Source organism: Oncorhynchus mykiss, chromosome 5 (genome assembly GCF_013265735.2).
Source record: "Oncorhynchus mykiss isolate Arlee chromosome 5, USDA_OmykA_1.1, whole genome shotgun sequence".
In the NCBI taxonomy this organism is placed as follows: Eukaryota; Metazoa; Chordata; class Actinopteri; order Salmoniformes; family Salmonidae; genus Oncorhynchus; species Oncorhynchus mykiss.
The window spans coordinates 20,248,635-20,269,626 of NC_048569.1; the positions used below are offsets into that span (position 1 = coordinate 20,248,635).

General features: G+C 44.4%; 1 protein-coding gene across 4 annotated transcripts in view; it reads left to right on the forward strand.

Annotated features, from left to right (window-relative positions):
* The window catches only part of LOC110523391 (fibrinogen C domain-containing protein 1), a 330,227-nt gene that overhangs the window by 197,242 nt on the left and 111,993 nt on the right, over positions 1–20,992 (forward strand). For 3 of the 4 annotated variants that reach the window (XM_036977012.1, XM_036977013.1, XM_036977014.1), the window contains 2 exons: positions 9,176–9,355; positions 12,202–16,269. In XM_036977012.1, coding sequence (XP_036832907.1) covers positions 9,176–9,355; positions 12,202–12,464 — 443 coding nt within the window. In that variant the 3' untranslated portion in view covers positions 12,465–16,269. Of the gene's footprint in view, positions 1–9,175; positions 9,356–12,201; positions 16,270–20,992 lie in introns of those variants that run through there. The other variant, XM_036977015.1, reaches the window with a different exon arrangement.

The following is a 20,992-nucleotide window of genomic DNA, read 5'->3' on the forward strand; positions in this document are numbered from 1 at the left end:
TGTTTCAGTTCAACAATATTCTTGGGATGTCTGGTGTGAACCTATCTCTTGAGGTCATGCCACAGCATCTCAATCGGGTGGAGGTCAGGGCTCTGACTGGGCCACTTCAGAAGGTGTATTTTCTTCTGTTGAAGCCATTTTGTTTTTGATTTACTTCTGTGTTTTGGGTTGTTGTCCTGTTGCATCACCCAACTTCTGTTGACCTTCAATTGGCGGACAGATCAGATCAGTCTTACATTCTCCTGCAAAATGTCTTGATAAACATGGGAATTAATTTTTCCTTCGTTGATAGCAAGCTGTCCAGGCCCTGTGGCAGCAAAGCAGCGCCAAACCACGATGCTCCCTCCACCATACTTTATAGTTGATATGAGGTGTTGATCTTGGTGTGCTGTGCCTTTTTTTCTCCACACATAGTGTTGTGTGTTCCTTCCAAACAACTCAACTTTAGTTTTATCTGTCCACAGAATATTTTGCCAGGTGTGCCGTGGAACATCCAGGTGCTCTTTTGTGAACTTCAAATGTGCAGCAATGTTTTTTTTGGACAGCAGTGGCTTCCTCCGTAATGTCTTCCCATGAACACCATTCTTGTTTAGTGTTCCACGTATCTTAGACTCGTCAACAGAGATGTTAGCATGTTCCAGAGGTTTCTGTAAGTCTTTAGCTGACAGTTTAGGATTCTTCTTAACATCATTGAGCATTCTGTACTGTGCTCTTGCAGTCATCTTTTCAGGACAGCCACTCCTATGGAGAGTAGCAACAGTGCTGAACTTTCTCTGTTTATAGACAATTTGTCTTGCCGTGGACTGATGAACATCAAGGCTTTTAGAGATACTTTTGTAACCCTTTCCAGGTTATGCAAGTCAACAATTCGTAATTTTAGGTCTTCTGAGATCTCTTTTGTTTGAGGCATGATTCACATAAGGAAATGCTTCTTGTGAATAGCAGATGCAACATTTGTGAGTGTTTTTATAGGGCAGGGCAGCTCTAAACAAAATCTCCAATCTTGTCTCATTAATTGGACTCCAGATTAGCTATTGGGGAAGTCATTTGCCTAGGGGTTCACATACTTTTTCCAAACTACACTGTGAATGTTTAAATTATGTATTCAATATAGACAAGGAAAATACAATAATTGGTGTGCTATTAGTTTAAGCAAACTGTGTTTGTCTGTTATTGTGACTTTGATGAAGATCAGATCAAATTTTATGATCAATTCATAATCAAGCAATTCCAAAGGGTTCACATACTTTTTCTTGCCACTGTAACTCAACAATAGCATTGCATTAGCGTGGCTGGCTAGGAAGACCACACCTGAGCGTTTTAAATTTTAACTAAGGAAGACCATGAACGTCTTTGTTGTTTTGGAAAGTTTCTCTGGCAGCCTGACAAATTGAACCCTATCCCCTACATAGTGCCCTGGTCAAAAGTATTGCACGATGTAAACAATAGGGTGCCATTGGGATGCAGCCTCTGTTGAATTATTCTCAGGAAGAGTCTAAGAGAAAATCTCCAGGGCTTTAATATGATAGTGAATTAAAGCTGTGTGTGTGTGTGTGTGTGTGCGTGTGGGAGGGGGGGGGGGGGGGGGGCTTTGACAGCCAATTGCAAATGAGTCTGACATAATGTCTCTAATCTCACCACCACTAATGAGATGGGTGTGCTTAATGCATGTAGTGTCAGAGCTTCTCAAAGTCAGGGGCGTTGTCAACAGTGCACACCTGGATCAATATTTGGTTTTAATGCTGACAAGGGCACTGACTGAAGCTTCACACAGATATGAGCTGGCGAAGGGTACCATCAGTTTTCTTGTGCTTTCAAGACAACTGGGAATAATAATATGAGGTCAAATTATGAGGTCAGTGATCTTCAGGTCGGAAAGTCAGAGCTCTAGAAAGAGACCTGAGTTCCCGAGTTGGAAATCCGAGTTGGATGACAGTTCAAAACTATTTTTCCCAGTCTTAACTAATTTATTCATGAGTTCCCCGTTGTCTTGAACACCCTGAAGTCGAAAGTTGCCGACTTCCCAGTTCTGAGTTCCCAGTTGTTTTGAACATGGCATTAATGGTCAGAGGTCTACTTATATGTAGAATGTTTTTGTATTTCCCCTGCATGCTTGCGTTCAGTTCGTTCAGTTTACCAAATATGTCTGTTACAAAGGTTCATTACACAGAAAGTCAACCAAGTCTGATTTTGTACATCCATTGTGAAAGACAAGTTCCTCTATCAATGCGAAAGATCTTTCTAACACTCCCCCTCGATAACCACCAAGCCTGTGAAATAGAACATTGTCATGATGTTATCCCATATCTCCACATAGTTTTGCGAACACACGTGCTCGCAGTGGATGTGGTTTAATGTAGTTTACAATCGAAGTTACCTGCTGCAGTATACACTGAGTGTACCAAACAGAACAGCCTCAATTTGTCTGAGCATGGACCGAACAAGGTGTCGAAAGCATTCCACAGGGATGCTGGCCCATGTTGACTCCAATGCTTCTCAAAGTTGTGTCAAGTTGGCTGGATGTCCTTTGGGTGGTGGATCATTCTTGATACACACGGGAAACTGTTGAGCGTGAAAAACTCATCAGCATTGCAGTTCTTGACACAAACCGGTGCGCCTACTACTGTACCCCGTTCAAAGGCACTTAAATATTTTATCTTGCCCATGCACCCTGTCTCCTACCCTTCATCTACACTGATTGAAGTGTATTTTATTGACATCAATAAAGGATTACAACTTTGACCTCGATTCACCTGGTCAGTCTATGTTATGGAAATCAGGTGTTCTTAATGTTTGTATACTCAGTGTATCTCCGAGTTCTATGCTCAGCTCTTTTGCTGCCAGTTGATCTTGGTGTAACATACAATGTGTCAGAGGGAGACACGTTCATAACTAGAGTGCAGAGGCCTGCCCACCGTCCTGCTATAGATGGAGCCCCATCTGTGCAAATGCCCACCATTCGATCCCATGCAATCTGTTTTTTTTTGTCAATATAGTCACGCAGCACACTGTACATCCCCTGTTCCATTTCATACTCGGGAATCATGAGACAGAACAATATGTCCTCATGAATAGCATCCCCCGACATGTAGCGCACACAAAAGTCAATGCATGAGCATCTCGGGCCTCACAGCTAACGTCCATTTAGAGAGCATAAGCTGGGGAGTTTTTGAGTCATTCATTCAGTTTCTTCTTGATTGCTAGCATAGCATAAACTATTTGTTTAACAGTGTTATCTGACAAAGGTATTGATGTGAGTTTCTGTGCCTCTGCCTCCCCACACATTGTTTTCACCATCTCAAATTCATTGCAATAGTGTGGTTTCAGTCGAACGGTCAGGTGCAACCTTTTCCTATGCTCTAAGGGCACTCTGGTTGAATTGTATATTTTAGATTTGAATAATTTCACCAGGGCTTGCTGTTTCACCAGAGTTTTCTGTTTCACCAAGGTTGCTGTTTCACCAGGGTTTGTTGTCAAATTAGGCCTTGTAGTGCGCCCTTGTCAACCCTCTCTGTAAGACCACGCTGAGACGTACAGAACTGCAGGATTGGTAATTCATTCAAATGAGACTGAGCCACGAGCAGTTAATTTTGGTGAGGTTTGGATAGGAAGATAACTGATTTTCTGATGAGGTGCGTCTGGGAAATGCCGTTGGCTCCTGACAATATGTTTCTGCTCTCTTGTTCGCTATGGAATTGTTAAGCCAAACATGTTTGACTTGGTAATGAGTGACAAGTAGTTGGCAAGACAGCGCAAACAGATCTGGGACCAGGCTACCTTGACGCCCGGTGCTGCTTGAAATATAATCTAAGTACTGAACAGTTGATCTATTGCTCATTCGGGTTCTCTTATCTTGTTTCTGTATGTTTCAAGTTTCAGTTTCAAATTGTATTAGTCGTATGTACGGGATACGCATGGTGTACAGCGTAAAACAAAATGCCTACTTACGAGTTATTTTATGTAATCAGAGCACTATGTCATATCTTTACTGTGACCTCAAACTAAAGCAGCTTGTTCCCATTGCTTACAGTTCAGTAATGATATCGGATCCTTGAAATCTCAGACCACAAGCTTAATTTAAAGCTACAAAGCCTGGGGAAAATCAAGCTTTACTTTCATTCTTTCTCTTTCAAATCTGTTTTCATCCTAAGAAAACACCTGTATTCAGAGAATGTGCTTTGAACACCCAAGTTAGAGGTTGATATCTACTGAGCTGCAGACCCCCACTGTTAGTCTGTCTGAAACACCTCAGAGTGTTTTGAGTCCCCAGGTTGGACTGGAGGGAGGGAGAGAGAGAGAGAGAGAGGGAGAGGGGGAGGTGTGTTCCTGTTTGGATGTTTGTTTTTGTCAGGAGGTGGGTTTCTGTCAGGAGGTGTGTCAGTCACTGCTGCATCTTTGATCAGCGGAGTGCACAGCTTTGGCCTGAAAGCACGATCAGTCTACACAGCAGGGGGAAACAAGACACAGGAGGTGGCAAGGATGTGTGGAAGGAGGGATGGCAACCCTTTCCTCCTCTAGCGCTCTCTGCCTATCACTCTTTCTCCACCCTCACTCTCTCTCCCCTCTGTCTGTCTCCCCCTCTCTCTCAACCTTAATTAGAGATAATTTAGACAGCCATGACACCCCTGAACTGAAACAGACTCACTGAGTCAGTCACCACACAGCTGGTTGTGTGTCTGATGTATTTGTGTGTTTGTCTGTATTGTGTCTGTACACAATACAGTGTAAACCATCTGTGGGCACCGCCTGCTGAGCTGGGTTGGAGTCAGTCGATGTCCTTCTCAGTCAGTCAGATTCAGGAAATCTAATTGATTAACTGGAGATTTGTCAATCACTGGATTTAACTTTTTTCTGAAAGATTGATTAAATTCAACTTTGAGCATTTGTATTTTGTATTAGTATTTATTGTGGATCCCCATTGGCTGTTGCCAAGGCAGCAGCTGCTCTTCCTGGGGTCCGGCAAAATTAAGGCAGTTATACTATTTTAAAGAACTTACAATACTTTCATAACAGATTTCACAACACACTAAATGTGTGCCCTCAGGCCCCTAATCCACTACCACATATCTAAAACACAAAATCCATGTGTGTGTATAGCGTGTATGTTATCATGTGTGTGTACTGTGGTTCGTCCTTTAAAGGTTTCAGCATACTGCAGCACAGCTTGGGTGGTGCCGCATAATTCTATGGCACGTTATTTAAGTGCCAACCACTGGTACCGTTAATGCTAGTTAGTGCTAGTTTGACCACCAAAGGGCATCTTTGAGAAGCATTTGATAGCCTTCAATAGTGGCTGTACTAGATGATTTCAAACCTTTTTTTGTAACATGGGAACTGATTTTAAGAAATGTTGCTTAATTCATTTGATTAATATTATGGTATTTCTATTCCAAGAAAAACAAAAAACCCTCTGGATTTCCTTTAGGATGGAACGGAAAATATGGCACAGTACAACATGAGGGTCGGGAGTAGGCTCCAGTACCTGGCTATTTAGCTAAAGAATCTCCGTGTCGTGTCGGCACGCTGGAGACCGGGTTTCAATTTCCCGACGGGGAGGAAGGTGTAAGCTGTCCTTGTACATAAGAATGTATTCTTGGCTGACTTGCCTAGTTAAATAAAGGTTACACTAAGAGCATAACATTTCTAATTGTAGTCTATCCAATACCCGAATGGAGATTCAGTGAAAATTAAAATCTCATTGATTTATCAAGACCAGCTCCATGCTTGTCAGAGCAGTCTAAAACGGTTCTAAAATAGTTGTAGGCTATTGCTTAAAATCCTATTGCTTCTAACTTCAATATGCTCTTTAAATGAATAAGACCTACACCACTTTTAACATAACATTACTCAACACTAGTGAGACTCATGTCGCCGATGGTAGGCCTACAGTATATCGAAACATATGATGTGACTCTCCGCCAATAATTATATATAGGGGATTGGAGGATTCTAAATTTAAACCAAAAGCCGCCTCATGGGTCTCCCTGTGGCTGCCGACAACGATATCAAAACTACATCTATAGCAACACATTTTGCACTGCGGGAGCCCCCATCTGCTCCGGAGCCCCATCCACAATGTATAAAATACACAGCTGCCTCTGATTGAGAACCATAACAGGCCAAACACAGAAATACCAAATCATAGAAAAACGAACATAGACAACCCACCCAACCCACTGACCATACTAAAACAAAGACATAACAAAAGAACTAAGGTCAGAACGTGACAGTACCCTCCCCCCCAAAGGTGCGGACTCCGGCCGCAAAACCTGAACCTAAAGGGGAGGGTCTGGGTGGGTGTCTGTCCGCGGTGGCGGCTATGGCGCGGGACGTGGACCCCACTCCACCATAGTCTTTGCCTGCCTCTTTACCCGCCTCCGTGGCCTCCCTAGCAGCGGCAACCCACGCCGCCGACCTCGGACTGGGGACCCTAGCAACGGGTCCCGAATCACGGCCGGTTCCATAGTCTGTTCCGGACTTGGGGACTGTGAAGAGAACTCTGGTGGCAAGTCTTGTCGGGAATGCATGGGTGTCTGAGCTGTGTGCTAGTCATTTAAACAGACAGTTCAGTGCATTCAACATGTCAATACCGCTCACAAATATAATTAGTGATGAAGTCAATCTCTCCTCCACTTTGAGCCAGAAGATATTGACAGGCATATTTCTCTGTGTACATCCAAGGGCCAGTCATGCTGCCCTGTTCTGAGCCAATTGAAATTTTCCTAAGCTTTGTGGCACTTGACCACATGACTGAACAGTCGTCCAGGTGCGACAAAACTAGAGCCTTGTTGATAGTGCTGTTAAGAAGGCAGAGCAGCACTTTATTATGGACAGACCTCTCCCCATCTTAGCTACTGTTGTATCAATATGACCATGACAGTTGCTCAATTTCCACATTTATTACAATATTTAGTTGAGGTTTAGGGTTTAGTGAATGGTTTATTCCAAATACAATGCTTTTAGTTGTTGAAATATTTAGGACTAACTTATTCCTTGCCACCCACTCTGAAACTAACTGCAGCTCTTTGTTAAGTGTTGCAGTCATTTCAGTTGCTGTAGTAGCTGATGTGTAGTGTTGAGTCATCCGCAGACATGGACACACTTTGCTCAAAATCAATTTATTAATGGGTGCATGCTTATTAGCAACTTAGCAACTGGGAACGAACGAACTCCGGGAACACCGGATAACGACAAACGACAAGACGGAGATGCATTCAACATGCGCAAACACCGTCCAACCCCCGGCTTAGAAAATAGAAACATTCTACTCTGCCTTTTCCCCAGTTTCTTACGTATGCTGGCTACCTGCGTTATAAAGGAAGCCACCTCAGCCTATAATCCTCGGCAAGCAAACAATTGCCGCCTTGGAACTCTGAGTGATCCAGTTTGTCCTGAAACAAAGCGTAGTAGATACAGCTCCTACAGCGCTGGAACTCTGAGTGATCCAGTTTGTCCTGAAACAAAGCGTAGTAGATACAGCTCCTACAGCGCTGGAACTCTGAGTGATCCAGTTTGTCCTGAAACAAAGCGTAGTAGATACAGCTCCTACAGCGCTGGAACTCTGAGTGATCCAGTTTGTCCTGAAACAAAGCGTAGTAGATACAGCTCCTACAGCGCTGGAACTCTGAGTGATCCAGTTTGTCCTGAAACAAAGCGTAGTAGATACAGCTCCTACAGCGCTGGAACCATTCATTTACTTCTCCAGACAAAGAGGGCTCCATTGGAAAACTCATCTGGGACTAACTTAGCAGTTTAGCTAGGTTAGTGGCTCTTTCAAGCAGACTCCAACCTGTCAGTTAAGTGGTTTTTCGGGACTAGAAATAGCGGTCCTAGCTGTTAAAAGCAAACCGCGTTGCGGAATCCATGCAGAAACAAGTTCTGTATTCATGTCCAACAAAGATTGGTTATGTTTTAGTTAAAATAACTAACCGAGTGTTTCCAGTCTACAGTGTTCAGCTGCGTACTCTGATGACGTAAGGACCATGAGCATCATGTTGGAATGGAGTGAAATTGTCACACAGCAAGCTGAAGAGTGTATGGTTGAGACTGGATAACTGTTTCATATTTGTGTTTTCTTTCATGGGAGCTTCCAAGTGCAGTGACTGGTAAATGTCCATTCAGACATGTACACGCACAAGCACACACGCACAAGCACACACGCACAAGCACACACACACACACACACACACACACACACACACTCTCTCTCTCTCTTGGGATCTGTTTTGTTGGCAACTTCATTCCCGTAACCTTAGCTCTGGGATCTTCAATTAGAGAATAAACAGGTCAAGAACATCTTCCGAGACTTACAACTAGGGCCCAGAGTTTTCTCTGGTCAGATCACATGATCTCAACTCCTGGCCCTTGCCCTCTCTATTTCCTCTCATCCTTAGCATTATTCCATGTGTTTCTGTTACCACACTCTCTGCGAATGTTCATTTCCTAAATCAGTTATGACACGCTGTCATAGTATAGTACTTAACGTGTGTGTGTGTTTGTGCGTTTGTGTGTGAATACCTGCATGCATGTGTGTGATTCAGAGTGTGTCCTTAAAGTGCTTGGTTTGTGAGGACCCAGCTGCTGTCTTTAAAGTTATGTGACAGAGCATGGGTTAACGCATCCAGACCGAGCATCCTGCTGCACTGAGGGGCCCTCTCACTTACTGTAGCAGGGTGACTTCTGGGAACTGACTGGCAGGTGAGGAAATTATGTGTATTTTTGTTTTCGTGGAAGACTCATGGTGCAGTACCAAGCTGTTGAATGGCTTCGGTGGGGTTTTCTCTGAACATTAAGGGGGTCTCTTTCCCTCAGGGAGGGGCTCTGATTGGTCACCTCTAACACCTTCTCTCTTTCTCTCCTTCTCTTTCTCACTTCTTTCTCATTCATTCATTCTCTCTCTGTCTCTCTTTCTCTCTGTCTCTCTCTCCATTTTTGTCTCTTCATCTCTCCCTCTCTTCCTCTCTTCTCCCCTTCTACCACTCTCTGCATCTCTGTCTTTCCTTCCCTCTCTCCCATCCCTTTTCTCTCTCTCTCTGTCTCTCTCTCCATTTTTGTCTCTTCATCTCTCCCTATCTCCCTCTCTTCTCCCCTTCTACCACTCTCTGCATCTCTGTCTTTCCTTCCCTCTCTCCCTTTCTCTCTCTCTCTCTCTCCTTCACTCTCTCTCTCTCTGCAGGGTTGAAGCAGATTCATGCCTTGTCCATCCAGGGTAACTATGAATTGAGGATTGACCTGGAGGACTTTGACAACAGTACAGCCTACGCCCAGTACGAGACCTTTGGAGTGGGCCTGTTCTCTGTGGACCCGGATGATGATGGATACCCACTGACAGTTGGAGATTACTCCGGAAATGCAGGTACATGGTTATATCTGACTGACCAGTTCCCGTTGGGGATCAAGAAAGTATATACCTAAAAAACGTAACATTGATGTTTGATTCAAATCATAGATTAGGTCATTGTAGACCTAGACGTCAATCAAAGGGTAAAGCACCCCAAACACAAACATTTAAGCCTCAGATTTACTTCTCAAATACTACAATTATAACTCAGCAATGCATTGACTCTATCTATCGTCATATCTGCTGTGTCATCTGCAGTAGTCTTGTTAATATTGTTAAGTGCTGAGGGGGTGAGGTTGGGAGGGGTGGGGGGGTGAGGGAGGGAGGCGGAAAGGGAGGGAGTGTTTGGTTTTGGTCCCCACTGTGTTGTGTCAATGCCCGATGATTTAACAATGTAGACAGACAGACTGAGGGAGACAAAGAGTATATATCTGTTCCCCAAATGTCACATCTCACCCAGTGCCCCGCCCCGTGAATAAATTACTACACAATGGATTACTGTGGTTGACCTGCAGCGTAAACAAAACACTGTCTCACGCTCGTCGCTACAAAGAAGCAATTTTAAGAACCTTTGGGTCGCTTAGCACAGAGAAGGGGGACAGATGAGAGAGGAGGGATGGGGGAATGACGAGGGAGAAGAGAGAGAGAGGGAGAGAGAGAGGGAGAGGGTGAGGGAGAGAGAGGGTAAAGAAGGACACAATCAGGTTTTGGAGAGAGAGAGAGATGGGTTGTTTAAATGGCTTATAGCTTCTCCTACTGCAATGAAACTGACCTTCAACTGACAACGTGCCTGTTGGACATTTGAATCCCACCGCAGCATACGAAGCCTCTCCCTGTATCCTTGTACCCTCTTAGTACCACAATAATTGTTATTATCATCCGCAATGACTGTTTTAGACACCTACCACTCTTCTGCCCCTCTCCCACGCACACACACATACATACAAATACGCACACACACACACACACACACACACACACACACACACACACACACACACAATTTTCTCTGATCTGAGATCTGTAGACAGGTAGTTATTGTGGCTAGAAGCTGCTGGATCTTAATGGTGTTCAGTGGAGCCGCCCATCCCATCCCCTTCCCTTTACCCAGACAAGGTGACACTGAACGGGCTGCAAATGAGACTCTAAGTGCCCCTAGCCTGGTTCATCTCTCTCTCCCCTTATTTAGTTTAATCTGGTAACCATCATCATGCTGTCACGATGGGTTGTATGTTTTGATCTTTTTTCTCTGTGTTGCCATTTCTTCTATCGGAACTAATTGCACCATGGGTTACCGTGGAAACGGCAAATTGAGAAAGGGTTGGGAGGGTTTGGTTGGAGGGGAGAAGGGAGTAGCAGTGGCCACACCCAGCCTGGGGATTTAAACGCTTAAGATGCCCAGACGAGCTGCTAGCGAACACCTCACCGCTGGAGATGAGGGGTTTTATCCCCCTCTGGTCACAGACACAGCATGAAGCATTATAGAGAGGGACATAGGGAGTGAGGGAAAGAGGGAAAAACACACAGGGAGAGGTAGAGTGATATAAAAATCCACATCCAGGCACTCGTATCCTTTTGTTTATTGAAAGCCTGAAGAGTTGCTATGAAACACCAATAACAAGTACGTTATTCTCTGAAATCGTTTATTGTGTGGTACAGAATGTCATCACTCAACATCTCCATGTGCAGTGCCGCTGACAGTAAGCCAACCACCCAAGTATGACATTCAGCGCAAAGCCGTAGCCTATACAGATGTAGGATCTTCATTTGATCACTATTTTTTTCCTGAGAGTTTTCCTTCACGACAGGAAATGCAAACTTGTAGTGTATTTACGTTTTTAAAAAGGCTTCTAATCTTTGTAATTTCCACTTTGAAATTTTAAACTTGATTTGCCGCAACTAAAAATGCATCAATCCTTACAAAAAAATGTCAAATAATTATAATCCACATAATGATTCACATCACCTGCTACTACAGGATTATTTCCTGCTGTAGCAAACTGACTAAAATGAAGATCCTACATCTGTAGCTAACTGTGTCATGTACCTCTCTTTAGTTCTATTTCTGCTGTAGCTTCAAAGATCCTCATTGTGTGTGTGTGTGTGTGTGCGTGCGTGCGTGCGTGCGTGTGCGTGCGTGCGTGCGCGTGTGTGTGTGTGTGTGTGCGTGCGTGCGCGCGTGTGCGTGCGTGTGTGCGTGCGTGTGTGTGTGCGTGCGTGCGTGCTGTGACAGTTGTGTGGTGATCGGATCGTTAGGGATGTGATATTAGCAGAAGGATAAAAAGGTCAGCGTAGAGCCCTTTGATAAATAAACAACATAGTGTTGTAACACTGCAATTTATGTAATGAGGACTGATCTTCTAGAAAGGACAGGAGGCATCTCTCTCTGATCTCACGTAATTTATGGAAATTATTGATTGTAAAATCCTGAGTCATTTAGGTAAATGAATGGGAAAGCAGTGCTGCTCTCTGATGTAAGAGATCTCTGGACAAATACATTAGTTGAACTAGGAAGGACCAATCAAAGCACTGAGAAGTTGAAACCTATTTTATCAGCCTCTCTCAATTATCTTATTCTTTTTTGTCTTCCCATCTATCTTCTATTTCTCCTCTGTTCATCCTTGTCCTTTGACTGTGTGTGTGTGTGTGTGTGTGTGTGTGTGTGTGTGTGTGTGTGTGTGTGTGTGTGTGTGTGTGTGTGTGTGTGTGTGTGTGTGTGTGTGTGTGTGTGTGCATACGTGTGCGTGTATGTAAATATGGTTGTGTGTTTGTTTGTACATGAATGCAACATAAATGTGTCCTTCACTCATCCAATCCACCCCTCACCCTCCACCACCAACCCGCTCCCCTTCACCATACAGGCGATGCTCTGCTCAAGCACAACGGGATGAAGTTCACAACCAAAGACAAGGACAACGACCACTCGGAGAACAACTGTGCCTCCTTCTACCACGGCGCGTGGTGGTACCGTAACTGCCACACGTCCAACCTGAACGGACAGTACCTCCGCGGGCAGCACACCTCCTATGCCGACGGCATCGAGTGGTCCACCTGGACCGGCTGGCAGTACTCCCTCAAGTTCTCTGAGATGAAGATACGACCCGCGCGCGACGAGAGCAAATGAGTATATGAGGCAATAACAGAGGAAAGGAGTTGAAAGTGTTCAGAGTAATAAAACCACACCCTCAGATACTGTTTACTGAATGACTAAAAGGATTGACATCTTTGATTGGTTTACTACTATTCTCTACTGTTTCCTGTGGAGCCCTTGTCCCTCTCCACCACCTCCCAGCCCCGCCCAACTTCATGTGCCCCATCCCTACCCGTAGTCCCCTATCACCTACTAGTGTTGTGCTGAGGCTTTTTGTGCCCCCCCTCCCCCCACACACTTCCTTCCCAACAACCTCATGACTTCACTGGATCAGGAAATGAGTCTGATTCACTCTGTTCATCACTCTTTCTATTAGTGCTTCATTTATATCTAGCTATTAATCAAGTATCTGTCTATTCCTTCTGAGCCTTGACCTTGTCCTTGACCTGTCTCCTGTGTTTGTTGTGCCCTGTAACCAGTAGTCCTATTCCCATAGTCCTTTGCTGCGTTGCTGCCAGTCAGCGAAGCGTGGCGTTACCGTGTGACCTTAGAACAAGTGACTGATTCATGATATGTCAGAAACGGAGATGTGACATTACAGTTGGAACACACACACACACACACACACACACACACACACACACACACACACACACACAAACTTACACACGCAGACACACACACACACACACACACACACACACACACACACACACACAAACTTACACACGCACACACACACACATACACACACGCATACATACACGCATACACTCACACACACATGCATACACACACGCATACACACACTTACACACACACACCCTGCCCCCTGAAGCTACCATATGACCACAGCAAAACTCTGTCACCTAAAGTGACCCGGCTGCATTGGCCTCCCAGCCAGAATGTCCCAACCCACAGTACTGCTTACGTGTCCCTTTATTTCAGATAGCCTCGGTAGGAGGCACAACGCAATGGAACAGCTGCACCAGTGTAGAGAGGGAATGGTTGAAATAAAAGGAGACAGAAGATTGAAAGAGGGGGAGAGAGAGAGAGGGGGCGAGAAAGGGAGAGAGAGAGAGGACAGGTCAAAAAGAGGGGTAGAAGGGAATGACTTAATGAAAAGGAGAAATGGGAATATACAGAGAAAAAGAAAGATGAAGGAGAGGTTATGGAGCGCTGAGGAAGAAGGGATGAGTAAACAAGAGGGAACCGATCTCAATCATCTGACTGAGGCTATTAGGGTGCATATTGGGCACTTAGTCTGATCACCAACCAAGTTACTACTTCTACAGTACCCCAGATGGTAAGTGTGCAAGTGTGCTTGTCCTCTAATCACTCTCCCAGTCACCCTAAGAGTCAATTTCAGTGATCCATTTGAGCTCCCAGTCAGTCAGACAAACAGCCTATGTAAAAATTATATGATGAAGGTTATCAAGTTCCCATTGGTAGTGGGTGAATGTAGGAGGCAGCAGAATGGAAAAGAGGAAAATACAGGGAAAAGAATGGGGTGAAGTGACAAGGTGCCACTGGTGGCCTACCATAGAAAGAACGAGAGGAAGAAAGGTTATTTGACTGCTAACTTCCAGAGCCAAGAGTGTCATGACAGAGAGGGTAGTCTGTTATTCATCTGTTCCTTTAGGGAGTAGAGCATGTTTTAACCTTTGCCACCACGACCACAAGGTTAAATAGTCCCCTACATCCCTGAGCATTTAAATTCTATTCCTGTGCTTTCACAATCAGCTGTATAGTCCATAGAAGCTGCTTCACACATGGACACACACACACATACAAACACACTGACACACAAACACACACTGACACACACACACTCTGATAACAGTCCTTTAACGTAGTTACATACACATTCTGTTTTCATCTCATCCTTTATGTTCAATTTCATCCATATCTCTTTTTTTTATCCACCTCACCTCTCATCTCCTCTCCCTCTCCTCCACTCCCCTCTCTACTCCATCTCCCCTCTCTCCTCCTCTCCATCTCCCCTCTCTCCTCCTCTCCCCCCTCTCCTTCTCTACTACTCTCCCTCTCTCCTCCTCTTCCCCTCTCCCCATTTCCTTATCTCCTGTAATATTTTATGTTCTGTAATCTAACCATGTCTAGCTGGATGTCTAGGTTTTCTGCTAGGGTGACCCAGGATCTTTTCTTCTGGCTCTAGCAGAGGAACTGTTGCTGTAAAATACAGTTTGCCGCTATCAACCATGATTTTCTTTCTGAATAGGAGCTCAAAAACTTGTCGGGAATGGTGACAACAAAAAAATATGTTTTGTCTGTAAAGTATTATAGAAAAGAAAAAAAAGCACAACATCAGAAGTTTTGCTAGCAATGAAATTGTGGAATTCTGAATATTTTTTTTTCCATTTGTGGTTTTCATTCTGGATTTTCTTTAGATGTACTGAAAGCTTTAAAGATATGTGTAGATTTATTGTACAGTGTGTATGACCTTTAGAGCATGTCCAACTGTTTTCATACTATGCCAAAAGACAAAAGAGAACTCAAGCACACAGACTTTACAAATTACAAGTCAAAAGAAGAAAAAAAATACAAAACCAGAGCCCTTATTTCTCCTCTTTTACCGGACTGGGCACAAGAGAAGGCGTGGCCAGCTATAGTTTTGGGGGAGGGGCATGTGAGAAAGAGGAGGAGTTTAGTAAGCACATGAGGGCATGCCCACTATAAAAAAAACAGCACAAATTAATCTAAACTGAAGCGATGTCAATGGCACATCTGGGGGACAATGTGGCTCTGATTGGCCTGTTGGACATTATGGGGACGTCTTTGATCTGGTCAGATATTTTGGCTCTACTTGATATACTGGCTCTATGGGACACACCAACTCTGGAGGACATTTTGATCTGCCCTTGCTGCCAGTGGGCCAACATGCATAGTGATGAGCATTTCTCCTCAGACACTGGATTGGCTATGTGTTTTATCCTGGCTCTTTTTCCAGGACAGGACAAAGTGTGTGTCTGGACTGCAGCACCCACAGAGCTCCAGCTCCATGCAGCCAACTATCCACAGAAACCTGCTCAGTCTCAGTCAGTCATAGAGGCTGAGTCAGTGAGTCTCAGTTCACCAGGAGTCCTGCGTTGGTAACACAGAGCAGAGTCAGAGTTCATCCACTTCTACGGTCAGCTAGTCTGCCTCTTCTACCACTACTCAGCTACTGAAGCCAAACATCAAAAGAACCAACCGTCTAATCATATTATCAATGCATTATTAACACTAATCACGTTACCATGGAAACAGCATTACATGGGAGAGTTTGATGACAACAATTTGTGTTGGAGTAGAAGATAAGAGATGATGATTTCATAGGGTATCACAGAAGAGATGATTTCAAAGGGTGTTGTGCAAGTTAAAATGGATAAACGTATAAAGTTTAATGAGATACTGGAATGAGTCAGACTGATGTCTTGATGTGACTGACTGACCAGGAGGACATTCATTTCTCTTTCTGTGTGTCTGTGTGTGAGAGTGTGTAGGTTTGTGTGTATGTGTGCGATGTGTGTGTGCGTGTCTGTGTGAGAGAGAGAAAGGAACGGTAGGAATTCATCAAAGTAAATGTGATGCTTATGTACAACTTGCCTCCCTGCTATTTGTGTTGATAACAGAGAGATATAAATGAACCATTAAGTCATGTGATAACTGATTCCATAGTGGCTCGCGCCCTTCTGGTTATGTGTTGAACTGGACTTCTCATTTGATCCCCGACTCCCCTTCTAATGTAAAACCTTCAGCGTCAAATAGTGCACGTTATACGTTTTATCAACGTACTGTACACCCCACGCCAACCCCCACTCTCTGAGTAGTTTAGAAACCCCACAGTCTTTGTTCCAAAGCCCCCACCCCAACCTTTACTTCTTTCATTTCCAGTCTGCTGTTACGAACACCATCCACCCTCCCTCCTCCCCGTTTAAATTCTAGCAGGATCTTGGCTCCAGCAGTCAATGTGATAGAGGAGTATGAACAAAAGAGTTATCCCTCGCTCCCTCTCATTCCCTCTCTCCCTCTTATTATTATCAGAATCAGCAGAGTACTGATCAATCCGTCCGTTCTCGCACCCTCCATCTCAGTCCTCTATTTATCCACTTTTCCAATACCTCCATCTCTCCTTTCCCACAGCCTCCTCTGTTCCCCCTCCATTTCCCCACCCTCCTTCATCTCTCCATTTCCCATTTTCCATCCCTCCGTTCCCGCAACTCAACCTTTCTCAGCTCCCCACTCCCATAATCCCCAACAGAACCAACTCTCTTTTCATTTTCTCTCGGTGAAGTAATATAGATTGTTTTGCGGAATCTTGATACTGTGTTTTAATGTCTTGTCAACATTTAATAAACATTCACATTTTATAAGTGATTTCTTCATGTTTATACTCTGTGTGTCTTGTGCAATGTGTGTGTGTGTGTGTGTGTGTGTGTGTGTGTGTGTGTGTGTGTGTGTGTGTGTGCGTGTGTGTGTGTGTGTGTCTGTGTGTGTCTTGTGCAATGTGTTTGTGTGTGTGTGTGTGTGTGTGTGTGTGTGTGTGTGTGTGTGTGTGTGTCTGTGTGTCTGTGTGTCTGTGTGTGTCTTGTGCAATGTGTTTGTGTGTGTGTGTGTGTGTGTGTGTGTGTGTGTGTGTGTGTGTGTGTGTGTGTGTGTGTGTGTGTGTGTGTGTGTGTGTGTGTGTGTGTGTGTGAACAACATCAGGACCTTTTCATGGCCTTTGTCGACCTCTCCAAGGCTTTCGACACTGTGAACAGGGAACTACTATGGGGCATACTACTCAGATTTGTCAACATCCTTTGCCAGTTCCATGATGGGATGATGGCCATAGGAGGGAAAGAGTCAGTGCCCTTTGGAGTAAGCATCGGTGTGAGGCAGGGGTGTGTGCTGGCACCTGTACTCTTTAACATCTTCCTCCTATGTGTCACCCAGCTTCTCAACAAGGACCTTGAGGACAGCAGCTCAGTTGCGGTGGACTTCAGGCTGGATGGAAACCTATTCAACATCAGAAGGCTCCAAGCAACCACCAAGGTGTTGTCAGAGTATGTTCTTTAGGTGCAGTAAGCTGACTGTGCTCTCATGGCCCACCCTAACGGCTGTGAGGGTCTATAGCAGGATGGGACTGTCTATCAACACCACCAACACAGTGGTCTGCCAATGGAGATCCAGCCCTCGACCCACCATGCCTGTCTTCACCATTGGACACAAATCACTGGCAATAGTCCCGTCATTCAAATACATTGGGAGCAACCTCGTAAAACAGGATCAAGAAAGCATCAGCTGCCTTCTGAAAACTCAGACACAGGGTCTTCCAAAACAGGGATCTCCACCTCCACACCAAAGTCACTGTCTATCAAGGCGTCTGCATCACCACACTTCTTTATAACTGTGAAGCCTGAGTCACCTACAGTCGCCATAACAAGCAGCTGATTCCACATAAGATGCCTGCAGCGCACCCTGGGAATCACCTGGTGCGACCATGTGCCCCTTACAGAAATACTTGCTAAGACCAACTGCAAGAGTATGGAGGCCATGGTCAACCAACACCAACTGCGCTGGCTTGGGCATGTCATTAGAATGTCTCAGGAGCAGGGAAGATCCTGTATGGCCAGCTACACTTTGGCCGGCGGTCTACTGAGGGGCAGATGAAAACGCTACAAGGACCAGCTGAAAACGTTGTTGAATTATTGCAACATTAAACCCACAGACCTGGAGGACACAGCTGACAGAACGGTGTACAGAGATGGGAGGAGGAGAAGAGCACAAAGAAACAGCAGAACAGCCCAGGAGACATACAACCATGACTGGCCCCGCCAACACAGACTGCACATGCCCCAGTTGCAATAAAGTTTGTGAATCTCGGTTTGGACTCAACAGTCACCAAAGGATTCACCGTTAACTCAGAAGTGGAAGTCATCATCGGATACTATGGGCTACCATAACGAACAGATATGTGTACATGTGCGTGCATGTGTGTGTGTCTTTCTGTGTTGTACAAAGCAGTAGAACATTCTATTGTTGTTATCAATAAATGTCACAATAAGGTAAAGAGCATTAGATTTTCCTGCTGGCAAAAACCATTGCATGTACCGTTTTCAAGGGATTGTTAAATAAATGTTAACTTTGATTGTAATAGCATCACCTCTTGAAGAGCCTAGCTCTATCATCAGAGTTAAATACTTAGCAAGTAATTGCATGATTTTCAGTAAACATAATTTGATCATGTAATTTCAGATATGTGATGGTAGCCTCACAATATCTCTTAATATTGGCCACCATTAAATGGATATTTGAGTGACATAAAATAAAAGTGAACTATACCCGACAAGTATGAGTGGTTTAGGTAAATTTCCCATCCTTTGGGGCAGCAGGTAGCCTAGAGGCGGCAGGTAGCCTAGTGGCGGCAGGTTGGCTGGGGAGCGGCAGGTAGCCTAGGGGAGGCAGGTAGCCTAGAGGCGGCAGGTAGCCTAGTGGCGGCAGGTTGGCTGGGGAGCGGCAGGTAGCCTAGGGGCGGCAGGTAGCCTAGGGGCGGCAGATAGCCTAGGGGTGGCAGGTTGACAGGGGAGTGGCAGGTTGACTGGAGAGCGGCAGGTAGCCTGGGGGCGGCAGATAGCCTAGGGGCGGCAGGTAGCCTAGGGGCGGCAGGTAGCTGAAACGTTGCCGGATTGAATCCCCAAGCTGACAAGGTAAAATTCTGTCATTCTGCCCCTGAACAAGGCAGTTAACCCACTGTTCCCCGAATGCCGTCATTGTAAATAAGAATTTGTTCCTAACTGACTTGCCTAGTTAAGTAAAACAAATTGTGGACTCTGCCTGTCAAGCAGCAGAAGGGTGCATTTGCCCATGTACCAGCCAGGTCACCCATGTCTGAGAACGTTGGGAGATGACGTGGAAACCGGCCACTAGAGGCAACAGTAAGCAGTACTTGTTACTTTCAAGTAGGTTTCAGTTTTGCTAGGGCGATGTGGATGTGGATGCAGATGGAGGATGGGTGTAAGCATCTGGTGCCAAAGGTTGCATGTTTGTATGCAGCAATAAAAAGTTGTTTTGAGATTTTAGTTGTAAGTCTATCCCACACCTTAACCCTTATCTTAACCATTCTAGCTCCGATGGTGCAGTAATATCTAACAAGTAATATCGAACATTTTCACAACATATACCCAAAATACACTTAAATCTAAGTAAGGAATGGATTAAGAATATCTATACATATATGTCAGAGTGGCATTGGACTAAAAGTGGCATAGTATAGAGTACAGTATGTTCATATGAGATGGGTGATGCAATATTTACACACAATTAAACCTTTAAACTATGCCACTTTGTTTACATACTCATCTCATTTGTACGTACTGTACTCGACACCATCTACTGTATCTTGCCTATGCTGCTCTGTACCATCACTCATTCATATATCCTTATGTACATATTCTTTATCCCCTTACACTGTGTACAAGACAGTAGTTTTGGAAATGTTAGTTAGATTACTTGTTATTACTGCATTGTCGGAACTAGAAGCACAAGCATTTCGCTACACTCGCATTAACATCTGCTAACCATGTGTATGTGACAAATAAAATTTGATTTGATTTGATTTGATTTGAAGTGACTAAGATACCGTAGAATAGTATAGAGTACAGTATGTTCATATGAGATGGGTGATGCAATATTTACACACAATTAAAGTGACTAAGATACCGTAGAATAGTATAGAATACAGTATGTTCATATGAGATGGGTGATGCAATATTTACACACAATTAAAGTGACTAAGGGACCGTAGAATAGTATAGAATACAGTATGTTCATATGAGATGGGTGATGCAATATTTACACACAATTAAAGTGACTAAGGGACCGTAGAATAGTATAGAATACAGTATGTTCATATGAGATGGGTGATGCAATATTTACACACAATTAAAGTGACTAAGATAACGTAGAATAGTATAGATTACAGTTTATACATATGAGATGAGTAATGCAAGATACAGAGACATCATTCAAGTGGCTCGTGTTTCATTTCCTTATAGTGCCAGTGATTTCTAATCTATGTCTATAGGCAGCCACCTCTGATGTGCTAGTGATGGCTGTTTAGCAGTCTGATGGCCTTGAGATAGAAGCAGTGGAGTATGGGTCTGAGGGCACACAGTGTGTTGTGAAATCTGTGAATGTATTGTAATGTTTTGAAAATGGTATAAACTGCCTTCATTTTGCTGGACCCCAGGAAGAGCAGTTCATGGGGATCTATAATAAATACAAATAAAAATAGAAGCTGTTTTTCAGTCTCAGCTTTGATGCACCTGTACTGACCTCGCCTTCTGGATGATAGCGGGTGAACAGGCAGTGGCTCAGGTGGTTGATGTCTTTGATGATCTTTTTGGCCTTCCTATGGCATCGGGAGGGAAGTTTGCCCCCGGTAATGCTTCGGGCAGGCCGCACCACCCTCTGGAGAGCTTTGCGGTTGTGGGAGGTGCAGTTGCCGTACCAGGCGGTTTTACAGCTCGACAAGATGCTCTCAATTGTGCATCTGTAAAAGTTTGTGAGGGTTTTAGATG